Here is a 13587-nt window from a genome sequence, read left to right on the forward strand (position 1 = left end):
CGTGTTTGTGTTTTCTTTCTTATTTATTCAGCAAAGTTCTCACGGGTCCACTCCGTTTCATTTAGCCATTTTAATAGCGACGTTTATGTATGCGCTTATCTACAATGGACATTATAACCTCTGGGTGCTCTTTTATGGATTAATTATATCCGACTCTGTCAACGGAGCTGTTAGGCATGGAAGGCTACAGTACACCAGAACTACACTGCTGCAACTGAACTGTGGGAGAACGTGCGTGACGGACATCACACCACAACTGCCAGATTGTATCCTAAAAGACCCAGGGGGGAAAACAGCGGCAACGAAGAGGAAGTGAGGCAAGCGTGGAGGCGTCAGGCAACGCTCCCAAAAACAGCAGCTTTCTCGTATTCCTCTACCCTCCATGATCCTCGGGAACGTCCAGTCCCCAATCCAAAATGGATGAGTTCCAGGGAAACGTCAGCTTTCTTAAGGACTTCAGGGACTGTTGTGTCCTGGCTTTCACAGAGACCTGGCTGACAGAGAATGATCAGGACACTGACTTGTCAATTGATGGATTCAGGGCACCTTACCGACTGACCGAGACGCAGAGGTGACGCGGAAATCTCAAGGTGGCGTGTATGTCTATATCTCAACAAATGATACTGCACCTCTGTGACTGTAAGAGAACGTATCTGTACACCAGATGTCGAACTTTTATCAGTATCGCTACGACATTTCTACCTGCCCCGTGAGTTTCCACAACTTTTTGTAACAACAGTCTACATTTACCCAAGGGCGAACGCTGCGTCGGCTACCAACACCATCTTTGATGCCATGCAGAAAATACAATCGCTCTCACCCTAGGCGCCAAACTTCATACTGGGTGATTTTAACCATGTATGTCTCAAGAAAACACTGACAAACCTTTACCAGTATGTCTCCTGTCCTACCAGACAGGATAAAACCCTGGACCTCTGCTATGGATCTATAAAGGACGCTTACAAATCACTGCCATTACCACCGCTGGGTTCAGCGGACCATAACTGTGTGCATTTGCTGCCAACCTACCAAACTGTCCTAAAAAGACAGAAAGCCCAAACTAGAGTAGATAAATACTGGACTGATGAATCTGTACTATGCTTACAAGACTGCTTTGACTGCACAGACTGGGAAATGTTTGTAGAGACATGATTATTCCATGCAAACGGGTGAAAATCTATCCTAACAACAAACCATGGATAACTAAAACTGTTAAGGATAGCTTACAGGAATAAAAGTCATGCTTTAAACAGGGTGACAACGCTGAACTGCAAATAGCAAAAAAGGATCTAAAAGTAGAAATTCTCAAAGCAAAACAAGACTATAAAAATAAACTGGAGACCAAGATGGCAACAAACAACCTTGGATCAGCCTGGGACAGTATGAAAACCAGAGCAGGCTTCCAGAATCTAAAGAGCAGCAGTCCAGTCACCCTGGATGGCTTCAGCTCAGACACCGAGCTGGCCAGTGCTCTTAACCAATTTTACAATTGTTTTAATACCTTTTATTTTAACAACGAGATCTACAATTTGAGTAACCAGCTCATAGACGTTCAACACTTTAACATAAGACAAAAAGAAGTGCACAAAGCCTTCCTCTCCATAAGAGTTAACAAAAGCCATGGTCCAGACAACATCTGTGGGAGCATACTTAAAACCTGTGCAAAGCAATTGAGTCCTCTTTTCCATTACATTTTTAACAAATCTTTAGAGGCACAACTAGTACCTGAGGTCTGGAAGGACGCTGTGGTTGTCCCTGTTCCCAAATCCAACACCCCCAAAACCCTTAATGATTTTAGACCAGTGGCACTCACATCAATTGTATTGAAAGCATTTGAAAAATTGGTGAGGTCTGAAATATTAAGGAAAACGGAGCATTCATTTGACCCTCACCCAGTATGCACAAAACAGTTACAGCGCATAACTGGTTCAATTTTAAATGACAGTTCCCATCCATTGCACACAGAGTTTCAGAATTTCCCCTCTGGGGGTAGGTTTACAATCCGTAGGTGTAGAACAAAAAGAAACAAAAACAATTTTGTCCCTTCAGCCATTACACTGAGGAATAAGTCATAGCTATACATTGCACAGGTGTTCAGGTGTTCATTTAGTGTTGCTTTTATGTATGTATTTATTTATTATATCTTAACCTTTATGTATGTTTTCCTAACCTAAACAATTTTTTACTGATTAATTTTGTTTTACTTTACTTTTACTATTAGTATTTAGTTCACATCAATATTTAAGTATAATCTGGAACGGTAAGAGCTTTTTAAATTTAATTTAATTTTTTGCCATTTCTTCTTAATTTCCACTGTCATAAGTTGAATGATGTGTGATATGTACCTCTTAGTTTTTTTCCCATATGTGTGTATGAGGACTCTACTACAAACAAAATCTACCTCTGGGTACTAATAAAGTAACTTGAACCTGAGACTGATACACTGTGCTCGAGGCAAACCTTTACCTTTTCTTTCCTTAATTCTTGCAGATTTGTAGGAATGGGTTTCAGGAAAGCGAGATCAGGGATTTATAAAAACACTACAAGAAAAGTAAGACATGGCCAGACAGTCTTAAAAAACCCACATGAAATTCCAATTAAGCCCACAAATCTTTCAGTGAAAGACAAGCCTCTGTAAGCGCTATAGTCAGCACTCATAAATCCTGACCGTTCACCTGCAAGTTGTAGGCTTCATCACTCAGTGTGTGCTAGGCGGATGGAGCAGGTGGGTTTAGACAGAGCAAGACATGACATTTTGAGCGATTCTATGTTAAGCTGAAAACGAGAAAAGGGAAGAAAAAAAAGGAAGCGAGAGAGAGAGCTCTTACCTCCCGTCTCGGTCCCAGTCGTAAACGTCCACCTTCACCGTCCTGAAGGGAGGTGAGGTGTGGGAGCCAAGATGAGACGGACAGGTGAGATTCAAAGACATGAGAGACAGTAAGGGAGAGAACAAGAGAGAGATTACAAAGAGACCGTAAAATCTGAATGTAAACCTTGGTCTTTAAATCTATGTATTTTTAAAATCAACATGAAGAAACAAAATTGAAATAGTCATGATCCTGCTCAGGCAAATCCATAATGCTGGCAAAAACCCTGTATGTTTACGATGACTAAAGTTCTCATCTAAGCCAGTGATGGAAGGCAATATCCGGTGTGCAAAGGATCCTACGTGAGAAGTGCTTCATTTCCTTTCTAATTCACCCCAACAAGTTTTGGAGCTTCACGTTACACAGAAACACATGTTCTTGTGTACAGGAGAAACCACTGTGTGGAGACTAGGGGGGCTCTGCTTAACCAATCAATTAAGGTAGTTACACAATGGACACTCAGATGCATATGTGAAATGCTTCCATAGCTATTTTTGAAAATGGCTGAACAGACAAAAAGAAATAAAACAGTGGTCTCTTCACTAGCCATGGCTCTATATACAGTACAAATGAGTAATTATTCTGTTAAAGAGGGATTTGCCTGTGAATATTTAGTAGACTAACAATAACAAATCAGATGATAGCACATGCTAACTAATAATACACACTGTACTAACTTCACTTCAATATATGGTACAAAAATTGCATTTATACCGATCTACACTTTAAGACTTTGATTGAGTTACTTATGGCAGAAGACATGAATGCAGTTTTGAACTAGAAAGGTCAGCAGATACATCACCACTTATCCAGCAATCAGGTTCATGGCCTTAAAGGCAATGACAGACAGCTGATGCCTTTTTGTTGTTTGGCAGTTTCAAAAGCCAGGAAAGACCGTTTTTTTTTTGTGCATTTCATAAGTCATTTTAAAGCATTGACTATTCTTTATTCTAGAACATGGTCAAACCTTACACCCACACCATCCAGTCCACCCTGCTACTGCCAAACGGCTTGCTACTCCCTCACTGCGAGGGGTGGGCAGCCACCCCAGCCAACAAAATGTTGTCTGGTTGCTTTCCTGGTTCCTCAATGGTGGAACAGCTCCCTATTGACATCAGGGCAGCAGAAACCCTACAAACTTTCTCTATCTCCCCTGAACCCTGATGTAATTACATTGTCATTGAATACTATTAAATAATTTAAAACCATTTCTTAGAATTTTCTGACTTCCCTATTCTCTCTATGGTCTTCTACACTAAGCCCATTGGTTCCTACTAATAATGTAAATCTTTAAAACTGGATCAAAAATATATTGTTCCAGGTTAAGAAAAAGCTTAGCAAAATTCCTACAACATTGGGACACTGTAGTTTTTAGCCAGTATTAGTCAAATAGCAGAAAGTAGTGCCTGTCAAGCACAAAATGTGTATTGCACTGAGTCAAAATAAACAACAATGTGTAGCCAGTGTGAACATTTGAGACAACTTTAGCTGCTCTAGCTTCTACGAAGCCCACAATTAAAATCAGGATTTTAGTGTAGAGTAAGGTGATAAATTAGTGAAGGAATTTGAGTTTAATACTGCTCAATGGATAATCACCAGTTTAAATAGAGTAATTCAGATATTTGTGTGACTGTTGCTGCATTGCCTCCATGGTGGTCTCAATAACGCCAACACTGGCCGGAGACTGACAGCATTGCCGACTGCTGGCATTATTCTGACTACCACAGAGTCTGTCCTCTTCTGCTTCACACAGGATCTGTGCATTCCTGGGACGTAAGTACATACTGCAAGTGACACATTGCTCTTTAGGAGTAGTTTTATACATTTACCATGCAATATTGTGGGGCTGAATAAATGCAATAGAAACATCCTTTCTTTAACTGAGATGATGTGCATTGTTTGGAAGGGTTGTAAGAATTACCCAATATGTAAAAGAAAAATGATAAAGGAGTCAGAGGTTCTCACTAAAAAGATAAATTTTGTCAAAGTAGTCCAGTGCAATCACTATTCCTTACATTGTGTTTGGATTCTCCAAAAATGCATGAATAAGGCAACATGTGTGCTGTCAGTAAATGTACAGGGAGGGCAGGGCTCCAGACTTTTGGCATCGTAATAATACACTTACTATACCTTTTCTTGACAGTTCCCATATACATTGGTAATTTCTTAACACATTATGTAAATCATTTTAATAAACACATTCTTTGTTTTTCAGACTATACATAGTACATTGTTGTACATTGGTGAACACTGAACAGCACTATTTTGAACAAATAACTATTATAAATGTTGTGCATGAGCCCCGTGCAGATAACTTCGGCCCACTTGCATCTGAGAAGCCTGAATGCCGCATGGTCTTCTGAAGATAGAATCAGAACAAAGAATCGGAAGCCAAGACCCTTGGACCCCGCGTCTCCCACCTGGGGGCGTGATTTGGACACAGCCCAACTCGCATCCCGCATGAGCAGAGACCCGCACAGCACCGCGAGGGGTCTCGTGACGTCACAGACTCCATAAAAGAATGCGATGCCCACAGCTCTTCGCACTCCAGGTAAGAAACCCGCTTTGATCAGGTGGGTTCCTCTGTCCTACAAAGGAGGTAACCACTTCTGACTGAGACTTCATCCACCGCAACGATTACTCTAGAAACCAGAACGGCTGAGCCGCTGCGCCCCTGCGTCACACAGACCAGGTGCTGGACCTCAGTCATCATTGCAGTAGCTTTACTGCTGCTTTGATCGCTTTCCCTTTGCTATTTTACTTACAAACATTTTCACACACTTGTGGGTGCTGGAGAGATTGTGGTCCAAATTTAACTTTGTCCCCAATCTCTCCTTTGTTAGAGTCACATGTTTGAAGGTAGCCGCCGTTTAACTTGAGGTCTCACGACCCACCTTTCTCTGGCGCCACGTGACGTCCCCGGTCACGTCCGCCATTTTGTTCCCCCTCCCCTTTTCACGGGCACACACACACAACTCTTGCTTGTTGTTGTCTTTTCATTTGAGGATCATATGGTATATGATTGGTAACTTAGCTTATAATAGACCATTGTTGATAAAAAGTAGTATTGATTGTACATTGATATTGCTAAAGTTAACAAATGTTGTTAAACTTTAAAGAGAAGTCGTTTTGTGTTATTTGCATGTAAATTGTGATATTGGCTGGTTGACAGAGTCAGTGCTCGAATTCACACCTTCAGTTCACTCCACACCTTCAGTTCACTAAATGCTCATATCTACCAGAAGCCTCTCAGAGGAAAAAGGTAACACTGCTCAATATGTACAGACTGTTACCTAAAGCCCCTGGACTGTTGTAAAGGGTTGTAGGTCTTACACTATGAACCATGTCACAGTGAGGTGTCACTCTGCTCAGTCATCCTCCCACTAGCTGCAGCTGTTGTCTGTGACTGGGAGCAGCAGAAGTAGAGTTTACTTTCACTTTCACTAAATGTTCTGTGTCACTGACTTTCTTTGCAAAACATTTGTTACTTGTTATTTTAACTTGTTGCAACGAGCGTTGTGTCTATCGATTTTTTTGCCTGTTTCACTCTCTGTGCCATCGGCACACGGATCAGGTCTGCGTGTGTGACGGGCAGTGGGAGCTGCTGGTGCTGCCACCGCTCTGAGCTGCTAACATGCTGGTGGTGCTAATTCTCTTGCTTGCTCTTGCAACATCGATAACGTTGAAGCATATCGTTTCTACGGTCTTAATTAATTTTGTTCCGGGGCCCGTATAATACCGGATTGTGATGCCCATCCCCAAGTATGCCTGATGTATTACTCCCACGTCCAACATTCAGCGAAGAAGAACACCAGGATCAGAGACGATGGCCTGCCCTCTCTGCCTCTGATTGGCTAAGACCATGGTATTCTTCTTTCCTGGATGCTAGTGGGAAAAAAAACATAACACTACACACAGACAGACTAGCTTAATGTCAGGGGCACCGGTGCAATCAAGGAAATATTTTAGTCACACTGTACAATTTTGCAATCTGGAGTGCTGGATGGACAGACTACACAAGTGTTGGCTAGCTAATAATACTTGCGAAGCACACTTGCCCCTTATTTCCGCTAGGCTAAAGACGGTTAGTGAAGCCTGAAGCTGTTTTATTTCCAAGGACCTGCGCCCATAAAATAGTTTTGTTGAAAATCCAAAAATGTAGGTGGATGTTTCCGACCATTCCACCTTTTGTAGACCACCTGGCCTATTTCCTGTTTAGAGATTGCATCTGATTCAGATAAGATTTGAATTACTGTGACCAAGTCAGTGGCACTTCTTGACACTTTTGGTTACACTCAGTTTGTGCATGAACCTGCTCAAGGCAGTGGTAACACCCTTGTTTTGATATAGACTGCAATTCTCAAAGCTTTAAATTGGTTTTATACCCTTGGCTGGATCTATGGAGAATTGTATTGAGAATATTTTTCAACTCCACCAATTGTTTTTGGCCTGGCGTGCAGTTTGAATTGTGGTACCTTACACACAGATGTGTGCCGATATAAACTGCTGTATATCCAGTCAATTCAATTCGCCACAGGTCGGCTCCAGTCAGGTAAATTAGCAAGAATTTCTGAGGACATGTTTTCACTTTGTCATTATGTGTTACTGATTGATAACAAACATAGCGATTTTATCCATTTACACAATAATGTTTGAATAAAGTGAAAAGGGCCGAATACTTTCTGAAACCACTGTATAAAGTTGACTTTACTTAACCCTTTTTGAAAACTGTGATGTCCTCACCTGTCATAGTCTCCATTACAAAGTGCTCGAACAGGAATGGTAAACGGCTGCCAAACAGGGTTCAGATTGTTCTTGATCACCTCAGTCTTGTGGCAGATGGTGAACCTGGGAAGATAAGCAACCCAACACAGTGAAAATGAAAAGTCAGAAAATAATATAAAGTTTGATGTAAGCAAGGATGGATAGGAAATCTGTTGAATAAGTTCCTGAATATCAACTTCTTGTCGCATTTAATGTATAAAAATAGCCAACAATATGTGGCTTTGGCAGGGCATTCAAAAGTAGCGTATTCATTCTGTTGAAATCTAGTCAACTGAATTAAAGCTCCAGTATGAGACTGCAAAAAACCGCACAGGTCCGAGATGGTTTTGATCCTGAACTGAATGTTTGAAATATGGCAATTAAGTAAGGTAAGTGAAGTGAAGAAAATCTAAAAGCTTGAAACTGAAAAGAAACTTTCCCATGTCATGGGACTAGATCCAGCAGAGATTTCTTTTGTCAGATTTTCATATCCTGTCAGTGACAACGGATGAGCTTAGACAGAGAAGCAGTTCACTAACTCCGCTGAAGAAATAATAAATGGAATGAACAGTTGAGGATTTACACGACAAACATGCACTTTAAGTCTCTTTAAGTCTCTCACTTACGTCCCATCCTCATTGCTCCGGTAAAACACAAGGAAAGGGTCCGACTTTCCAAAGAAATCCTTTTTGTCCAGCTTGTTGGCACATAACTGCATAGTGGCTATGTCCTGGGGGGAAAATAACAGTTCATACATCTTCACATCTCAATTCCTAAGTTTGGTTTAGTTCAGATTTACAGCTGAACTTTCAACTGTTCAATTGAACTTTATCACATGAAAGACCTAAGAACTTCCTCTAGCTCACAAGAAAACCCTGTGACCTGGACTGAAAACCCAATAACCAGTTATTAGAAATTCAAAACCTGCCAAAGAAAAAATTGATATATACAATATATATATATATATTGGTTTTGTTAAACAGGGATTGGTTTGGACATAATCCAATTAATACAATATTGAGTGTAAGTTGGAGTAAGTGTAGGGAAGTTATTTTTTTCCAGAAACAATAAAATTACAATAAATCCAACAAACTTATGAACCATAAGTAATAAATGCGAATGAGCTTGGAGTTCTGAAGCCCTCCACGACTCTGCAGTAAACTGTCATCACTGTTTGACACATCCATGTAGTGCAGTTAGAGTTTAACCTTCCTCATATATTCACCTTATAGGCTATATATAGAGAGAAATGTGAGGGAAGTTGGTTAGTTAATATTGTGTATACTTAACAGAAAATAATTTCCCCAGTATTCACATCATTATACCAGCATGTATGTAACTGCATTTGTTTGCATGTAAGGGTGAATACTATAAAACCATGGTGATCATGTCTATGTGTTTTGTGTGTGCTTGCAAGTTCTTCTCTCTCTGATTAGTGTCCAATTATTTGCCCCCAATGGCAAGAAAAGTGCACCGTAGGACTGGATACATGATTCATGAGTTGTTGTGATCCCCACTATGAAGAAAAAGTACAAATTCACTCTCAATTGAATGCAAATGAAAAAAATTACTCTGAAGCCTGTGATTAACCGCTTAACTTTCAGACTTTCTGTCTTGGACTGTTTATATCACTGTGTGTGTGCGTGTGTGTGTGTGTGTGTGTGTGTGCGTGCGTGCGCGCATGTAAGTCTGGAGAAACACAGGCCCTGTTCAGACCAGTTCAGACTTGGTATTAACATCCCTTGTGAGTGATCCGATCACAAGTGAATAGGTGAGCACACCCAAGACACATTGAGGATGCATGTGAGATCTGATCACTCAGACCACATTCAGAGGTCTGGAACACATGTGGCCTATTCCTTTTAATAGTCACGTACAGGCTTATATGCCTGTAGATTGGGGAAGAGCGATCTGATCACAGGTGGTCACTGGAGTGGAGACACACTTAAAGCCAGGTGTCAACTGACAAAGTTAGAGCTGCCCATTTGTGATAAGATCGCCAGGGACAGATGTTGATACCAGGTCTGAACAGGTCCACTGTATCCTAAGTATAATGTCTTACTAACCCGGCAGTTACTGAGCTCCTCAGCTGTGAAAATGATGGTTCCACACTTCTTCCCAGGAATCCCACTGAGAGAGGGGGAACAAGAGAAAGATAGAGAGAGAAGGTGGGGGTTGGGGAGAGGTAGCGGTGGTGGGAGGGGATGAAGAACAATGGAGTTAAGTTAAGTCAGTTTAATTTATATCTCTTTCACACCAAAATTACCGTGTAGACCCACGTTTAAAAAACCCGGGTCAACCCGCAGTGTTACGAGCCAAGCCTGGTCCTTTAAGCAGGTGGCCATATGGGTTTTGAAGTTTGTGTGTATGAGAGAAGAAGAAGGTTGGCGCTGCACGCTGTTGTTATGTACGTAGCTGCAGCCACAAGGAGAATGGGCTCCGCACATCATCCATGTTACCAACAGTTTATGGCCACTGTGTAATGAGAGACCGCCCGATGAGGCCGTGCATGTCCGCCGAAGGGTTGAAATAAAGTGCCCCGTTCTAAAGCTCATCGATGATCTGGATTGTTAGTTGTTACCACCAACGAGCCAAAGCTAGGCTAAGCGAGCTAGCTACATGCAAGAGGTCTCTTTACTACAGCTGGTGAGGTAACAGCAGTTACCAACGGAGGAGTCGAGCCTTCATTACCTCTGTCATTGCGCAAATTAGCGGGTTCACCCGGGTGTGACGTTCACATCAATGCCGATCGGAGGTGAAGCCGATTATTACACGGATCTATTGCAGAGTCATTTGACCTGGGGCTGAATGCCGATTAAATGTTTTCACGCTGCAGGAAACGCTGGGTGTTAGCGGGTTTAAACTGTTTTTTTGGTCAGTGTGAAAGGGGCTTTATATAGCATTAGTTATTTCTGGGCACCTCATACAGAGCAGTTCAAGATAATACTTTAGAGACCACACATTACCCCATGAATAAGTGCTTTGAGACAGTGGAGAGGAAAAACCTTCTTTGTTGTTATCTACATTCCCCTCTTTGGAAAAATCCTTGACCTTGCATCGCAAATTCCTGGCTGATCTACAACAGGGAATGTTGTCTACTGAACAAGAGACCAATGCCACTCAAAAGGTTTCGCCTGGCAGTCAACCATAGATTGATCCAAGACAACAAGCCAGCATCCATCTCAGCAGAAACAATACAGCCCAAGACAAGATCTAGAGCAAGGAAGTGAGATCTAATCACATACGGTCACTGGAGACACATGTGGAGTTACATTCTAATGCCGGGTGTGACCTGATCTGTGATCGGGTCACTCGAGGTGGTCGTTAAAACCAGGTCTGAACAGGGCCTATGATGCACTCTAAATCCTGAAATACATCCTCAAATAAACTATTGTTGTGTAGAAATTCACTCAACTGTTTGGTGACTGCTTTCTCAAGGATCTTAGAGAGGAAGAGACAGTGGTCAGACAGTCTATAGTTGAATCAAACACCTGGATCAAGCGTGGGCTTTTTAAGAACTAAGTTTGATGAAAGCTGATTTAAAGGACTTAGCCTGTTGATAAAGACAGAGTGATCATATCTGACAGTATATATCAGCTTTTACTGCTGTTTCTACGTTTCATATGGACGAAAAAAATGCCAGTTAGGGGCAGCAGATGATGAATCTATTCTCTAAGTGTTAGAATCTTTCAACAGTGCTTTTTCTTAATGTGTTTCTGTTGTGGTGTTTGCAGCGCTTTTTCTTCATGTGTTATGTTGCAGTGTTTGCAGTGCTATTTCCTTAAGGCTGCGCATGTGTTGTTAAATTAATGAAGATGTTTTTTGAATTTGCTTGTGTTTTGTCTATTTGCATGTTTTCTTAAGTTGCAGTGCTGTGAGCTCTCATGGCCACCGTAAATAAAAATGTAATGTTTCAATAACTTGAAATTTTCATGGAATCGCCTCCCCCATCAAAATTCCAGAAAAATAAATGTATACTTAAACACTGAAAAAAATTAAATTTTAATTGTTTACTCATACAACGTGCCGGCTGGTAGTAAGCGCCTCAGCATTCTTTCAAAATTGGTTTTATCTGGTTAACTAATTTCTATGTAAATAGATGTTACTTGGTTGAGGGACACCGGATAAATGTATGCGTATGTACGACCTTCAACTTTAGGCAAGCATGTGTCCTGAGGCTGGTCTGCAGTTGGTTTCTTCAAGATTCTCCTCCAGGCGCAGCTCTCTGCGTCCCTGGCGAATCAGATAAATGTTATTTTATCCAGTTATTTTATCCAAATAAATGTTATTTTAACCAGTGGTAGTCTAGTGACAGCGTGTCAGGGGCCCTGCCATAAGGAAATTGCCTGGCGTTTCTCGTATATCAGCGTAAACAACCGCAAAGCTTTATCCTGGTGTTGCCCTACCTCCAAACGCCACTCTGCCTTGGCACAGCCAGGCACGGACTCGGTGCTCTAGTATCCACCACTCCCCGGTGTCTCCAAATCGCTGCAACTCCAGGCACAACCAAGCATCCAAAAATGAGCAAACGTGAGCCACAGGGAAATAAAATAGGCTACTTTTTAAATTTTATTTAAGTTCTGTTAGACAAATATATATTGAATTATTGCTTCAATTATTGCTGCAATTTCCCTTTGTGATATAAAGCCCAGACTGTTGTTATTAGTATGAGTTCTCTTTATTACAATTACAGCATGAGTCTCTATTTGTGAAAACGGGTGAATGTGTATGTGCCAGTCCTGCAAAAGCACACCAACTAATCAAGGCAAAAAATTAAAGGGGCAGTAAGCGATTCTAAAGCAATAGACGTATTGTAAAAATGTGTGAATATTTCCTCACTGTCCGCTAGCTGTTGCTTTTGTGTGTGCGCCAAAATAAAAAAAAAACGGGCTTGGGCTCTGGCTCTGTAAATCATAACCTCAATACAATATATCCGTCCCTGTAAAAGGAACATGACATTTTTTCCAAGTGGCACACAGTAACTTAGCGCTGTACAGAGGCCCTTGTCATTTTCATCCACATACTATATGTTTTACACATATGCTGTTTAGGCTGAATGGAAACTGCAATCTGGAAGCTAATCCTGGTCTAATCAGGACATTTAGACAAGTGTGATGTGGAAACCTGAAGACCACATACAATGTAGGTTAGCAGCATTAAGTTTTGTATGTAAAATACTCATTCATAGTTTCTGGATTTCTCACCTAGGGAGGAGGTGTAGATGTCTGTTTAAGAAGTTCTACATTAGACACATATTGTAAGAAACAAACACAAAGCAATATTTTTTTGCTTGAGGGCATCTTCAAATAAAAGCACACCAAATAATATTTTTCAGGTTGCAGTTTGTGTACTTGTTTTTTATACAAAATTATTATTTTAGACAGTTAACAATGGAGAACACAAGACGGTTTAAAATGCAGCATAGGTTTCTGGCCAGAATCAAACCATGCACTGCAACCATCCGACTACCAAAGAACTCCCTTGATGAAGTTGTCAATCTCATTGCCTGCGATTGTGCATTTTCCAGCCTGCAGACGGTTAAAGGTGGCATAGGTGATTTTTTTTGAGAAGCACTTTCTGTCGTATTACTTGAAACTCTCAAACCATACCGATAGCGATGAATACATTGAATGATCTGTCACTAAAATGAAAAAAATCCCTCATCTGTGGCTGTGGCAGGAAAGTTTGGTCCGAAGAAAATTATTGGATGAACCGGCTTTCTTCCTGCTTCCGCGCACTCCGCTCGTTCACCACACAGTGGGGCATGTGAACAGTCTCCAATAACGCAAACAAACGGAGCAGAGGCTACAGCTACAGCTACAGCCACAGCTACAGCTAGCAGCAGGTTGCTACACTGAACTAAAGAAGAAAAGAGTTGCACAACGGCAGAGAAAGTGCCTACAAAAGCTTCCGGTCGCCACAGAAAGACAGCATCTGCGACGGCTACGTACAAAAA

The 13587-nt window shown here is 41.3% G+C and overlaps 1 protein-coding gene across 1 annotated transcript in view; it reads right to left on the reverse strand.

Annotated features, from left to right (window-relative positions):
• Nucleotides 1-13587, reverse strand: part of LOC118309994 (copine-9-like) — a 171314-nt gene that overhangs the window by 32276 nt on the left and 125451 nt on the right. The window contains exons 8-11 of the mRNA XM_047332947.1: nucleotides 9698-9761; nucleotides 8258-8361; nucleotides 7611-7715; nucleotides 2829-2870 (exon numbers count right to left, since the gene is read on the reverse strand). Coding sequence (XP_047188903.1) covers nucleotides 2829-2870; nucleotides 7611-7715; nucleotides 8258-8361; nucleotides 9698-9761 — 315 coding nt within the window. The remainder of the gene's footprint in view (nucleotides 1-2828; nucleotides 2871-7610; nucleotides 7716-8257; nucleotides 8362-9697; nucleotides 9762-13587) is intronic.

The sequence above is a fragment of the Scophthalmus maximus genome, chromosome 6 (genome assembly GCF_022379125.1).
Source record: "Scophthalmus maximus strain ysfricsl-2021 chromosome 6, ASM2237912v1, whole genome shotgun sequence".
NCBI lineage: Eukaryota > Metazoa > Chordata > Actinopteri > Pleuronectiformes > Scophthalmidae > Scophthalmus > Scophthalmus maximus.